This window comes from Adiantum capillus-veneris, chromosome 2 (assembly GCF_014529385.1).
Source record: "Adiantum capillus-veneris isolate H3 chromosome 2, ASM1452938v2, whole genome shotgun sequence".
Classification (NCBI taxonomy): domain Eukaryota; kingdom Viridiplantae; phylum Streptophyta; class Polypodiopsida; order Polypodiales; family Pteridaceae; genus Adiantum; species Adiantum capillus-veneris.
The window spans coordinates 41,184,629-41,196,909 of NC_140932.1; the positions used below are offsets into that span (position 1 = coordinate 41,184,629).

The 12,281-nt window shown below is 40.0% G+C and overlaps 1 protein-coding gene across 1 annotated transcript; it reads right to left on the bottom strand.

Moving 5' to 3' along the window:
* Positions 1-221: 221 nt before the first annotated feature.
* On the bottom strand, positions 222-9,764 carry LOC147462669 (uncharacterized). Its single transcript, XM_086494389.1, has 6 exons — positions 9,741-9,764; positions 9,562-9,641; positions 9,407-9,471; positions 2,770-2,790; positions 574-620; positions 222-485 (listed from the first exon to the last, which is right to left on the bottom strand). The coding sequence occupies exons 1-6, from the start codon at positions 9,762-9,764 to the stop codon at positions 222-224; spliced, it is 501 nt and encodes a 166-aa protein (XP_086350515.1).
* Positions 9,765-12,281: the final 2,517 nt, after the last annotated feature.

The following is a 12,281-nucleotide window of genomic DNA, read 5'->3' on the forward strand; positions in this document are numbered from 1 at the left end:
ACTCTCGCGGGGTTCACTATGTGTAAAACTACCATATCACGTGTGTTCAAGACATGTTTGTAAAACCCCTTATATGTAAATTTTGTCAGGAATATAATGTACCCTTTTCTTTTAAAATCTGTAAGTTTTTTTCAAATTTGAAAAAATAATGTCCTTCTGCATATATATTTCTGTAAGTTTCAAGAACTTTAAATACCCTTCTATTGAACTCACATGATAGGTTACATTTTCTTAGGTGACCTCCCCAAGAGGCCACTCTCATGCTGTCTGGACACATTTATAGACCACTTGCACTCAAAGATGAATATTTGAAAGGTTCTAAAATTAACCTTTAGTATCCTTTCAAGAGTCCCACAATACATGGCTTCATCACCATCTATTTCAAAGTTGTCCATAATGCCACAGTTCATGGTGGTCCAACGTTTGTCTATGTGGCGTGTACGAAAGTGTAGACCCTTTGACCACATAGAGTTAAAGGAAACACACTACAAAATAAGAAAACATATTTATCACTTACAAAGATAAAATCAAGAAAAAACAATACAATATGGTTTCAGTGTATAAGTACTCTACCTTTGGTACGCAACCTTGTGTATACTTCCATTCTTTGTGAGTGATGTCTTCTCCACATGCTTATTCTTTGGTCATTCTCTCATGAATCCACTCGGCACTAATGAGATCTTGAAAACATCCAAGGTATCTAGTCCATGATGGTGCCCTCCTTCCTCCATGCGCTTGCTTCCATGCTTCCCTTTCCTGCAAACGCCTTGCCTTTTTCATTTTCCACAAGTCCACCCACTTGGTCATAATCTTTGCATTGAGTATACAAAAGTTATTGACGACTCAAGATAGATTCATATCCATGTTAAATAACTTTCCCTTTCCACCTGGCAAGTGTGAAGTCATCCTTGCATCCTCCTTGTCTGACCACATGCAAGTCATTGAGGGATCAACTTTTGTCAAATACTTTGAGTTGTAAACAAATGCCTCTTACATGATCCACCCTTCGGCCATACATGCCTCTTGTTGGGACCATTGTCATGCAGCTCCACTTCCATTGAGGGAAAGTGAGCAAAGGGATCAAAGTTAAGCTATTTTGAAGGCTATGATTTTATTGATCAGTGGGTAGGGCTTGATAACAAGCTAATTTTAAGCTAAAAGTATGCCAGATGTGGCTTTAAAGGACCAAAGTTATCTTGTTAATGCTAAAAGAGAGTAAGATTGAAGTGATCATAGATGTGAGTTTATTGATTCAAATTGTAGTACTCAAAGTCCTCTACATGCCTATCTTTATGGCTTGTTGAATGAAGCCATAGAGAGGAAGTTATGATAGTTTGAAGTTTGAGCAGTTTGTAGAACTGTACCAGATTGGAAAGATGCACATGAAGGATCAAGGATGAAGTAAGTGCATGGACTTGAAGTGATAATCTTGTGGAGTGGGTTGGCCTTTTCAGATTGGCAATCAAAATTTTGGTTGCCAAGATACTATCGGTTTAAGTTTCAACAGGGGTCAATTTTGTACCAGATTGGTCGACTTGGTTAATGTGCTATTTGAAGGCTTTACAGCCTCGACAGGGTTTGTATGAAAATTATAAAATGTGTGAAGTCCATAGGAATCGATGGATTGTCAATCAGAGCTCGAAGAAGCAAAATATAAAAGTTTAAGTCACAAAAAATGTCGACAATGCAGTACTAGGTGAATTATTTCTAGTTTTTGTGGCCTTGGTTTGCACGTCCAACATATTCCAAGTGAGATGGAGTTATTATGAGTCAAAGCCAATAGGTTGAGGCATTGGTGTGGCTTGTCAATTTTGAAATCTAAGAAACAGGGTGCAAGCTGCAGGGCATGGAAGTGGGGGGGAAAAAGAGGCTTTTCCCTTTGATTACTTAAGGGTTTTTATGAGGTTGAAGGGGGGAATTAGCTCAGAGGCTGCCATGTGTCCATAGATCCCATATGCAAATGTAAGGGGCCTCCGTACGGGCTTTATAGCCTAAGGCGTTCACTCTCTTAAGGCATCAAGGAAGAGTGAGGGAGCTTAAGCTCCTTGGCTATGGCACCGTTGACTCAGACCTTCTGTTGACATGGCAACTCGCAGGGTATTGTCTTCGTGCCCTTAAAGGGGCCCAAATCTTTTGAGAATAAAGGGAGGGGGGCCCCACCCAATAGCATTGATGCTACTACTTGCCTAGCAAAACGGGGGGGGGGGGGGGGGGGCCTTGTGATGCTCAAGCAAAGCTAGATATAGATAGCGGTGTGTCACATACAAAAGGAAAGCCAAAACTAGAAAGAGGGGGCTCACATGCAAGGAAGTTGGACACAAAACAAGGGAGAAACACACACGCCCATAAGGAGGGAAAATTTTTGGAGGAGGGGTTCAAGTTTTTTTGAGAAGAAAACACAAAGAAGAGAAGGTGGAGGGAGCTCTTGTTTTAGTAATTGAAGAAGAGGAGGACAAGAAAAAAGACAGAGACAGTGAGAGCTTTTGAGAGCTCACGAAGCCAGATAGGGGCTCTTCTTTGCGACAAAAGAGAAGAGGAGCTTCATCATCAACACCAATTGGTTTTAGACCCTTTGTAAAGGAACATAAACTCCTTAATAAAAAATTAATCAATATTTTGATGTTGTTAACGGCATCGCTTGGGTAAACAAGTGTCTGTTCTCATCTCTGGTTTCAGTTTCAATTGTCTTTGTGCTTCATATTCATTGCAAAGAGGATCTAGCTTATCGTGCAGTGTTGTGCATATTCTCTCTCACCGTTTTCTTACAACCAGAGCCCCGTGCCTTATTGGCTTGCCTTTTGAACCCAATATCCCTTGACAACTCGGTAAACCCAACGTGAAATAGAGTTGAGGTGGGAATTTTTTGTGGAGAAAGATGTCTACACTATAAGAGGCAGCCATGGAATAGATGATGCAGCAGTTTGTGGCTTATACACAACAACAACACTCTTTCCAACAACATCACAATCTGCATGAGAGGATTTGCAGAGTTTGGTAGACAATCATAGAAAAATTACAGCAATTTGAAGGCCGAGATATTATCAAATTTTGCAATATCTATGAGCAAGCAATGGAAGATAATAGTATTGACGACAAAAATGCAGTGGAAGGATTCCATCTTATTGTGGTGCCAAAACTTAGGGGCAAAATTATAAAGATTTAGTGGACTCAAGGACCAAATCGGTAGAAATTCAAGAAGGCAATGCAGGATGAATATTTTCTCGAAGATTCAGAGAGGATAACCTTACAAAGCAGTGCAGAAGAAGAATAAAAATTTATTCTGCACGAGAGCTGCTACGAGAATTTGAGAAGAAGTTTGACTAATTATTATCGTCAGAGTAGTGCTTACTGAAGGATTAGAAGGTTGAAATGTTTATTCAGGTTGTTGCTCCAGGGATTTAGAAGAGTTTGGTGCAGTTAGTGGAGGATTCAGCGGGTGAATTTGGGTTAACGTCTGACTATAAGATAGTCATATAAGTGGTGAATATGATTGTGAAACGGCATATGAGGGTTGATAGCATGATTGTAGCCAATGTTACGGATGTTGTTGAAGAGGATACTAGGGAGAAATCATCCTTACCAATACCAAAAGTGGAGGAGCCAATTCTTGACAAATTGATAAAAGGTATTCAAGAGTTAAATTTGAATTTAAAAGCTATGAAACTTGAAGGATTAGCTGCAAAATGACCTACCTCTGAGCCTAAGCAGGAACCTCCATGCAAAAATTGGTATCAATGCATGTGGTGCAGTAGTGAAGATCATAGATATGTTAAGGAGTGTGATGAATTTGATGAAGCTTATAAACAAAATATGGTTTTTTGGAAAGACAGGAAGATTCACCTCAAGGCAACACCTGAGATGCTCCGCTTGAACTTTGGGAGGGCCGAATGAAAAAAGTAGTAGAAGAAATGCACCATAATGTTGCTCTTGTAGAGGCAGCTACACATGGGCTGTAGGCTACGAAAAGGGAGATGATGAAGGTGCACGTGCAAAGGGCCAGGTATGGCCCCATTCTTTGAAGACAAAAGAAGCAGGTAAGTTGACTTATGAGAATTTACGTCAGGTGGCGACCTGCATTCGATGTGATTTTAGGAATCTTCAAAGAGGTTTCTTATGTTGACACTATGTCAGATCTTAAGGAGATCAGACAATATAGGCTACAAGGTGGAATTGAAGTTGTTAAAGTGCACTCAATGAACGTGTATGAAGAGTTGGACATATATAAGGCACTTATGCATATTGAGGAGAATTTGGGTAAAGCAGTTGAAGCACATGTAGAGACAAAGTACAAGACTATTGCAAATAAAGTGAGACTAGTGGCTTCACCTCTACCAGAAGGAAGTGATGGGGTGATCAAAGAAACTTATCAATATCCTATTCTTAGAGATCCAAAGAACATTGGCATAAGTTCATTAAGGAGACACTAGAGTATTTGAAGATTGGAGAGGATGATTTCCTCAACAAAGAGGATGTCAAATTCTTTCAAGGTATGCTCAAAACACATGATAAAGGTTTTTCTTTTGAGCCATGTGAGATTGGATGCGTGGATCCAAGTGTTGTTTCACCTATGGTTATATTTACTATTCCTTACATGCCGTGCAGCTTATGTCCCATTCCAGTCTCGAAAGCTCACTTGCCAAAGCTTACCAATTTGATTAAATATGAGAAGATACAAATGGGCTTTTTTGAGCCATCATGTGCACCATACTCCAACTGATGGTTCACTCTTCTGAAGAAAAATGGTACTTTAAGGTTCATTCAGTACATGCAGCTGATTAACAAGGTAACAATCCACAATGTGGGTACTAGCCCAATTGTGGATGAATTTGTTGAGGCCTTTGCAGGTAGATCTATCTACTCCATGGGTGATCTTTACTCTGGATACAATTATTTCAATTAGCTTTGGAGAGTAGGGATCTTAATACAATGTGCACTCTTCTCAGTTTGGGTGCTATTAATTCTATAGCTCATATGATTAACAACATGAATAAGGTATTAGGGGACTTTATCTCTCATGATACTATGTCTTTCTTTGATGATGTACCAATTAAAGTATGTGAAGAATGGTCCAAAGATGAGGTAAAAGATCTGAGGGGGATTCAACACTTTTTAGCTCAACATATTGATGTCTGTGATGCTATTTTATCCAGGCTTGAAAAGTTAACTTAACACTATTAAGGCAAAAATCAACTTTTGGTGTCAAAGAGGTTTTATTTGTGGGGCATATGTGTAGTCCAGAGGCTAGAATGCCAAGTCCTAAAGTTGAAGCTATCCAAAAGATAAATGAAACATGCTCTTCACTTACTAACGCTCGTCAATTTTTGGGTGCCACATTTTTTGCATTTTGTAGAGGTGTTTTGTCAATTGCGCAAAAGGTTTGTTTGGAAATAAGTTCACACATAGGCTATTAGGAAACTAAAGAAGATGCTTCTTGAGGCTCTAACCTTGAGAAAGGTCGACTACAAAGGTGGAAGTCCAGTTATTTTAATAATTGGCACAAGCCCGACATGTATTGGGTGGGCTATAGGTCAAGATGATGTAGAAACATAGGTGTGTGCAATTCAATTTGGGAAAAATGTACTGAATGCTTGTCAGCAAGGTTACCCACAAGTTAAGATAGAACTTTGGGGAGTTGTTAGTCTCGGGGGTGCACTATGTAACCATGTTAATGTATAATGTGAGTTTGAAAAGAGGGGTTTTAAAATAAATTTTCTAAAGGAAATTTCATAGAGATACTTTAAAATTAGGGGGTTTTATATTCAATTTTGCAAAAAAATCATAAAATAAGGGGTCATTTTATTCATTCAAACATGTTAAAAGAGGGGTTTTCTTAATATCCCGCAAACGGACGTTATATAGGGGGTACTGAATGGTGAAACCCGCAAGTTCTAGTGCTCTAAGGTCTAATAAAGAATATTTTATTGGGGCTTCAGTCATGGTAGAGACAGATTGCTTGCTCGGGGGTTCACCATTCAACATTCCTCTGTATAACGTGCGTATGCAGGGTATTAAAAAAACTCCTCTTTTAACATGTATGAATGAATAAAATGAACCCTTATTTTAATGTATCTCTATTAAATTGCTTAATTTTTTTCATTTTAAAATCCCTCCTTTCGAACTCACGTTATACATTAACATGATTACATAGTGCACCCCCCGAGATGGCTTGTCATTGATAGGGATGATTCCTTAAGTCTCTTAAACCTGAATTTTTTCATATTGTAGGTAGAGATAATCCTATTGTAGATATGTTATCAAGAGCTAGGTTTGAACATGAAGACGAGATGCTTAGTGGTGGTGGACCTGATTACAATGCTAGTAGGTGTTTGAAAAATGAGGTATATTGCTCTTGCTAGAGAATATCTTACCAACCAAGTTGAAGGCAGAGCTTTGCGTACCAAAGCTACTAGTTCAATATGCAAGTTCTTTCTTAAAGATGTTATTTCCAGGTATGGATGTGTTGGAAGAATTACTACTGATAGAGGAGAGATGGATGCAAGTGAAGCTCGTGATTTAGTTTCTTGTTTGGGCATTCAACTGGCTCTCATTTACAACATACAATCTAGAGGGTAATGAAAAAAGTGAAAGAGGCAATCCGCCTTTAGCAAAGGCATGACAAGGGCAATTTGGTGATTGGCCTAAACTCTTACCATTTTCTTTGTGGGCTGATCATACTACACAAAGTTCTGCTACAATTTTTATGCCATTTGATTTGATGTATGGGCAAAAACCCATTATGCCTATAGAGGAATTGGTTATCTCTTGGACCATAATGCCATGGGAAGAAGATATTTCTAAAGAAGTTTTTTCTTGCGTTGCACATTCTCCAACTTGAGACGAGTGAAGAAGATATCGAACGCGCTAAAGTGAATCTCAAGGAGGCAAGGTTGAAGAATAAAGAAATAGTTGATGGAAATCATAGACTACGACCTCATGCTATCAAAGATGGTGACTAGATACTTGTTTATAACAAAAGATTGGAGAATTAGTATCCTAATATGTGAAAGATGGTTAAACAATGATTTGGACCATATGTGGTGCTTCATGCTTATGATTATGCGACATATAGGTTATGTGAGCTTGACAACACTATGCTCATGGTGGCTATTGCAGGAAAAAGGATGAAGTTGTTCAAGAAGCAGGAAGGAAAAATATTTTTCTTGAAGATCTCATTTAAGATCAACCTCTAGAAGACAATGATACGTATGCGTCGAACGATGTGTCTAATGATGTTGATTAACTGCTATTGGCACAAACCGGAGGCTGTGCAGGTTTAGAGGGGATTGATGTTGTGCAGCTCTGATTCCATGGAGGCAAAGTAAGTAGAGGGATGCAGATTAAGCTTCTTTGAAGGCTATGTGTTTATTGATCAATGGTCAGGGATTCATAACAAGCTAATTTTCAGTTAAAAGTATACCAGATGCAGATTTAAAGGGCCAAAATTTGTCTTGTTAATGCTAAAAGAGAGTTGGCTTGAAGTGATCATAGATGGGAGTTTATTGATTATAATTACAGTACACAAATTTCACTACAGTCTTGTCTCTATACGGCTCGTTGATTAGAACTACGAAGAGGAAGTTATGACAATTTGAAGTTTGAGCAATTTGCAAATTTTTATTGGATTGGGAAGCTCCAGAGATGAAGGATCAGGGAAGTGATCATCTTGGAGAGGTTTCGTCGTTTCAGATTGTCAATTGGAATTTTGGTTGGCAAGATACTTCCAGTTTAAGTTTCAACTGCGGCCAATTTTGTACTAGATTGGTTGCCTCGATTAAGGTGTCGTTTGCAGGTTTTATAGCCTTGATAGGATTTTTATGCAAATTATGCAATGTGTGAATGTCATCGTAATTGATGGCTCATCAATTGGAGCTTGGAACAGCAAGATATTAAAGTTTAAGTTGGCGGCAGTTATTGACAGTGCAGTACCAGGTGAATAGTTTCTAGTTTTGGCGGCCTTGATTTTCATGTCCAACAGAGTCCAAGTGAGGTGGAGTTATATGAGTCAAATTCGATAAGTTGAGGCGTTTGTGTGGCTTCTCAAACTGGAAATCTGAGCAACGGGGAGAAAACTGCAGAGCATGGAAGTGGGGAAAAAAGGAGGCTTTTCCCTTTGATTACTTGAGGGGTTTTAAGAGGTTAAAGGGGGGAATTAACTTAGAGGCTTCCACGTGTCCACAATATATCCCATATGAAAATGTAAGGGTCCATCGTGCGAGCTTTATCCCCTAAGGCGTGCACTCTCATAAGGCATCAAGGGAGAGTGAGGGAGCTTAAGCTCCTTGGCTATGGTACTTGGGGACGGGGTCTGCTTCGACAGCCCTACGTGATGTTTGTGGTGTTTGATGATGGTGTTGGTGACGGTGAAGCAATGCCGTGAGCTATGGCATCGTTGACAGCTATTTGTTGATGTGGCAAGTTGTAGGGTATTGTTCGGTGCGCCCGTAAAGGGGCCCAAATCTTTCAAGGATAAAGGGAGGGGGTTCCCACCCAATAGCGTCGGCGCTATTGCTTTCCTAGCGGGGGGGGGGGGGGGACTCATGACACTGAAGCAAAGCTGAATATAGCGGTGTGTCACATGCAAAAGGGAAGTCAAAACTAGAAAGAGGGGTCTCACATGCAAGGGAGCTGGACAAAAAATAGGGGAGAAACATACACGCCCATAAGGAGGGAAAACTTTTGGAGGAGGGGTTTGAGTTGTTTTTAAGAAAAAAACAGAGAGAAGAGATGGTGGAGAGAGCTCTTGTTTGCCAATTGAATAAGAGGAGGACAAGAAAGAAGATGGAGACAGAGAGAGCTTTTGAGAGCTCACAAATCTAGATATGGGGCATTTCTTTGCAACAAAAGAGAAGAGGAGATTCATCATCAAGATCAGGGGTTTAATTCCATTAACAAATGCTCAAATACAAAGATTACTATTCTAATTGGGTTTAAACCCATTAACAAATGCTCAAATACAAAGATTACTATTCTAATTGGGTTTAAACCCTTTGTAAAGGAGCATAAACTCCTTAATACAAAATAATCCAAGTTTTGAATGTCGTTAATGACACCGCATGGGTAAACAAGTTGTGGTTCGCGTCCATGGTTTCAATTTCAATTGTCTTCATGCTTCATTTTCATTGCAAAGAGGATCTAGTCTATTGTTCAGTGTTGTGCATCTTCTCTCTCATCTTTTTCTTATAGTCAGAGGCCCCGTGCCTTCTTGGCTTGCCTTTCGAACCCAATATCCCTCGACACAGTAGTATCTTCACAGAATCTTTGAGATTCTTTAAAAACCTCTCTTTAAAGAACATCCACTGTGCATACACTACTCCACATATAGTGATCTCCTCAATCACATGAACCAAGAGGTGGATTTGGCTAAGAAGAACCGATCAAGGAAATGCATCCTCAATGGCCCACACACTTTCCACTGCAAGTGTCTGAGCAGCAAGGATGGCATCTATTTCATTTTCCTTGGAGCTCACAAATCTACAAGAAAACACACAAGAATACACTAAGTTCTTGTTGAGGGTATCGTGTACATAAAAATTTCTAGTTAAATGGATTCTTGTGGTGTACTTTACTAACTCTTTGAGATTGAAAATATCTTCCCTCACTTTCTTGTCCCAACATATACACACATTCACTGACAAAATGAACTAGCTGTCATATCCTCCCTATGTCCTTCTCATGTGATGGTGATACCCCTTTATATAAGGACGAGACTTCCTATATTTTTCTTATTGAGAGTGTCCTACACCGTGTGACTGTGGGTCACCCATGTCTCCTGCATAATGCATGTCACAGAGCTCCACACACACACACACACACACATGCACACGCACACAAAGAGAGAGAGAAAGAGAGAGAGAGAGAGAGAGAGAGAGAGAGAGAGAGAGAGAGAGAGAGAGAGAGAGAGAGAGAGAGAGAGAGAGAGAGAGAGAGAGAGAGAGAGAGAGAGAGAGAGAGAGAGAGAGAGAGAGAGAGAGGTATGCTAGAGGAGTGGGTTTTTTTTACCAAGGTGTGATAGTCACCTCTAGCTTATTGTGAGAAAGGGGAGAGGGGTTTTACAAGGAATTTATCAGAGATTACCATCATTGGAGAGAAATAATCTGGCGGATAGAATGGTAGCATCTCTAAACTAGCTAAGAATTTATTTAATGCAATCTTGTCTCTATCAATCGAGCATTAGATTCCTAGTCATCTAAAGAGAGGTACAATGATTTTGTGTTTTTTAATCAAAAAGGGAGTTTATGATCAATGGAGTAGAAGGTAATTACAGGGTTTGATGGCGTTGGTGTAACCAAAGTCGGTCCGGGCCACTAAGCGTGTCATGCATGGTTATGATGCCTACAGGTGTGGGGTCAAATGATAAAGAAAGTACAAGGGTCCTTTGCAGCCAAGGTGTAGTTAAAATGCATGCTTAATGTGGTTTTCTAGTCCAAGAAGGCCTCCAAAAGGGCTAATTGGGATGGCAAGTCAAAATGTCCAAAGTGCAAAGAATATTCCTTAGAATGTAGCACTTGAGATTCTCTAAAAGTTTATCCAGATGGCTCATCAAATGGATCCACGATGTGAGAGTTATGCTAGTTCAAAGTTAGAAGGCTTTGCATATCTGAGTTGGGTGGGGTACATATGGATAGATTACCAGAGCTGGGGTCCGTGGATACATGTAAAGAGACAAGTTGTGGAACATGTTGATCTTTTTAGATTGCCATTTAGAGCTCTAGAGTGCAAGTTATGGGCAACGAAAAGTTTGCAAAGGGCCAGTTGTGTGCCCACCTGATCGCATTGCTAAGCATGCCATCTAGTGGTTTTGAGGCCTTGCTGGAGTTATTGATGCCGTGCCATGGCACGTTCATGATGTGAAACTAAAACATCTACCTCACTCTCATTGCTTTTATAATGTGGGACCGAATGCTATAATGTACATAGTGTCATATATGCGAAAATAAATGCCACGGTTGCAGCCATGTACATACCTTGCCGGGTAGGCGAGGCCGGGCATGTGGAACTAAAACATGTTTTAACAAATTAAAGCATTCCTAATTTGCTTTATGAATGTACAAATGTCAAATGTTCTGAAGTGGCACACTCATTTTGCCTAGAAAGTTCAATGCGGGAGATGTTGGCAAAAAATAGCAGGTTTCATACGCGGGCATAAAAGACATGTCCAAAGTGCTTATCAAGTGCAAACATGAGGTTCAACATGAAATTTTGAGCTCAGTGGGATTTTTCCAAAAATTTTAGGGATTTTTTCCAGCTCGTTTGGGCTTTTTACGGACAAAAATGGGCATTTTTGGGCTAAAAATGACTAAAAATGGTCATAAAACGGTCAAAATAGCCTAAAAATAGCTCAAAATGCCACATCAACGATAGTGCCATCATTGCCTAAGTAGTGTGGGAAATTTTAGAGCCAAGAATGAGCTTGATGTAGCAAACAGTCTTTCGTCTACGGAACTGCTAAGGGAAGTTGAACGCCGATATGATCAATTGTCAAGGACTTAAAAGGCTACACTAAACTTGGAGAACACAAAGCTCTTTTTACAAGCTGTACATAAAGAGATCCAAGAGAATTTAGAGCTAATACTTGAGGATAAGGATGCGGAACAGGGTTTGAAGACTGATTGGAATGAGGTTAACATGCAATTTCACTGCTAGTGAGGCAGTCCGAGGCGCGCAACAAGAAGAGTGGCCTCTAAGCACTCTTCTAGGCTCCCATGCTACTCAATTGGGTTGGGGTTGGAAAAAAAAACAAACACACACACAAACCCGCAACCTAACCCTACACAAATTTGGGGCACCACCTAGTTTTGGATGCGAAGTAGGATGCATAGAGAGAGAGAGAGAGAGAGAGAGAGAGAGAGAGAGAGAGAGAGAGAGAGAGAGAGAGAGAGAGAGAGAGAGAGAGAGAGAGAGAGAGAGAGAGAGAGAGAGAGAGAGAGAGAGAGTGCTCGTGCTGCTTTGAAACGTATCGGCCGTGAGCAAGAAAACACAATTATATATGTAAAAAAGAGAGAGAAGCGGGAGGGGATGCTTGTTGCATTAATACCTTCTTACAAATTTGTCATGACCAATCAAAATGAGATTAGTATTTGTTCAACATAGCTTGAGTAAATTACACCACAACACATCACAAGAAAAGCCACCCCAATCGCTGTCTTCAGGCCAGGGGAGTTCTCTCCACCCTGTTTCCTTCTTACAGTATGTGGAATTTATGGCTGACTTGATGACAATACCCAGAGACAAGCTATCAAGAACTTAAAAAACACCAAGACACTTACACATCATTGTTGTCC

What these genes read in the sequence shown, in the direction of transcription:
- LOC147462669 (XM_086494389.1), bottom strand. Translation starts at nt 9,764, where the DNA reads ATGGGTGACCCACAGTCACACGGT. An exon ending in AATCTCAAAGAGTTAGTAAA is followed by an intron (nt 9,472 to 9,561) that starts GTACACCACAAG and finishes GTTTTCTTGTAG; the next exon opens with ATTTGTGAGCTCCAAGGAAA. An exon ending in CACAAGGTTGCGTACCAAAG is followed by an intron (nt 486 to 573) that starts GTAGAGTACTTA and finishes CTTATTTTGTAG; the next exon opens with TGTGTTTCCTTTAACTCTAT.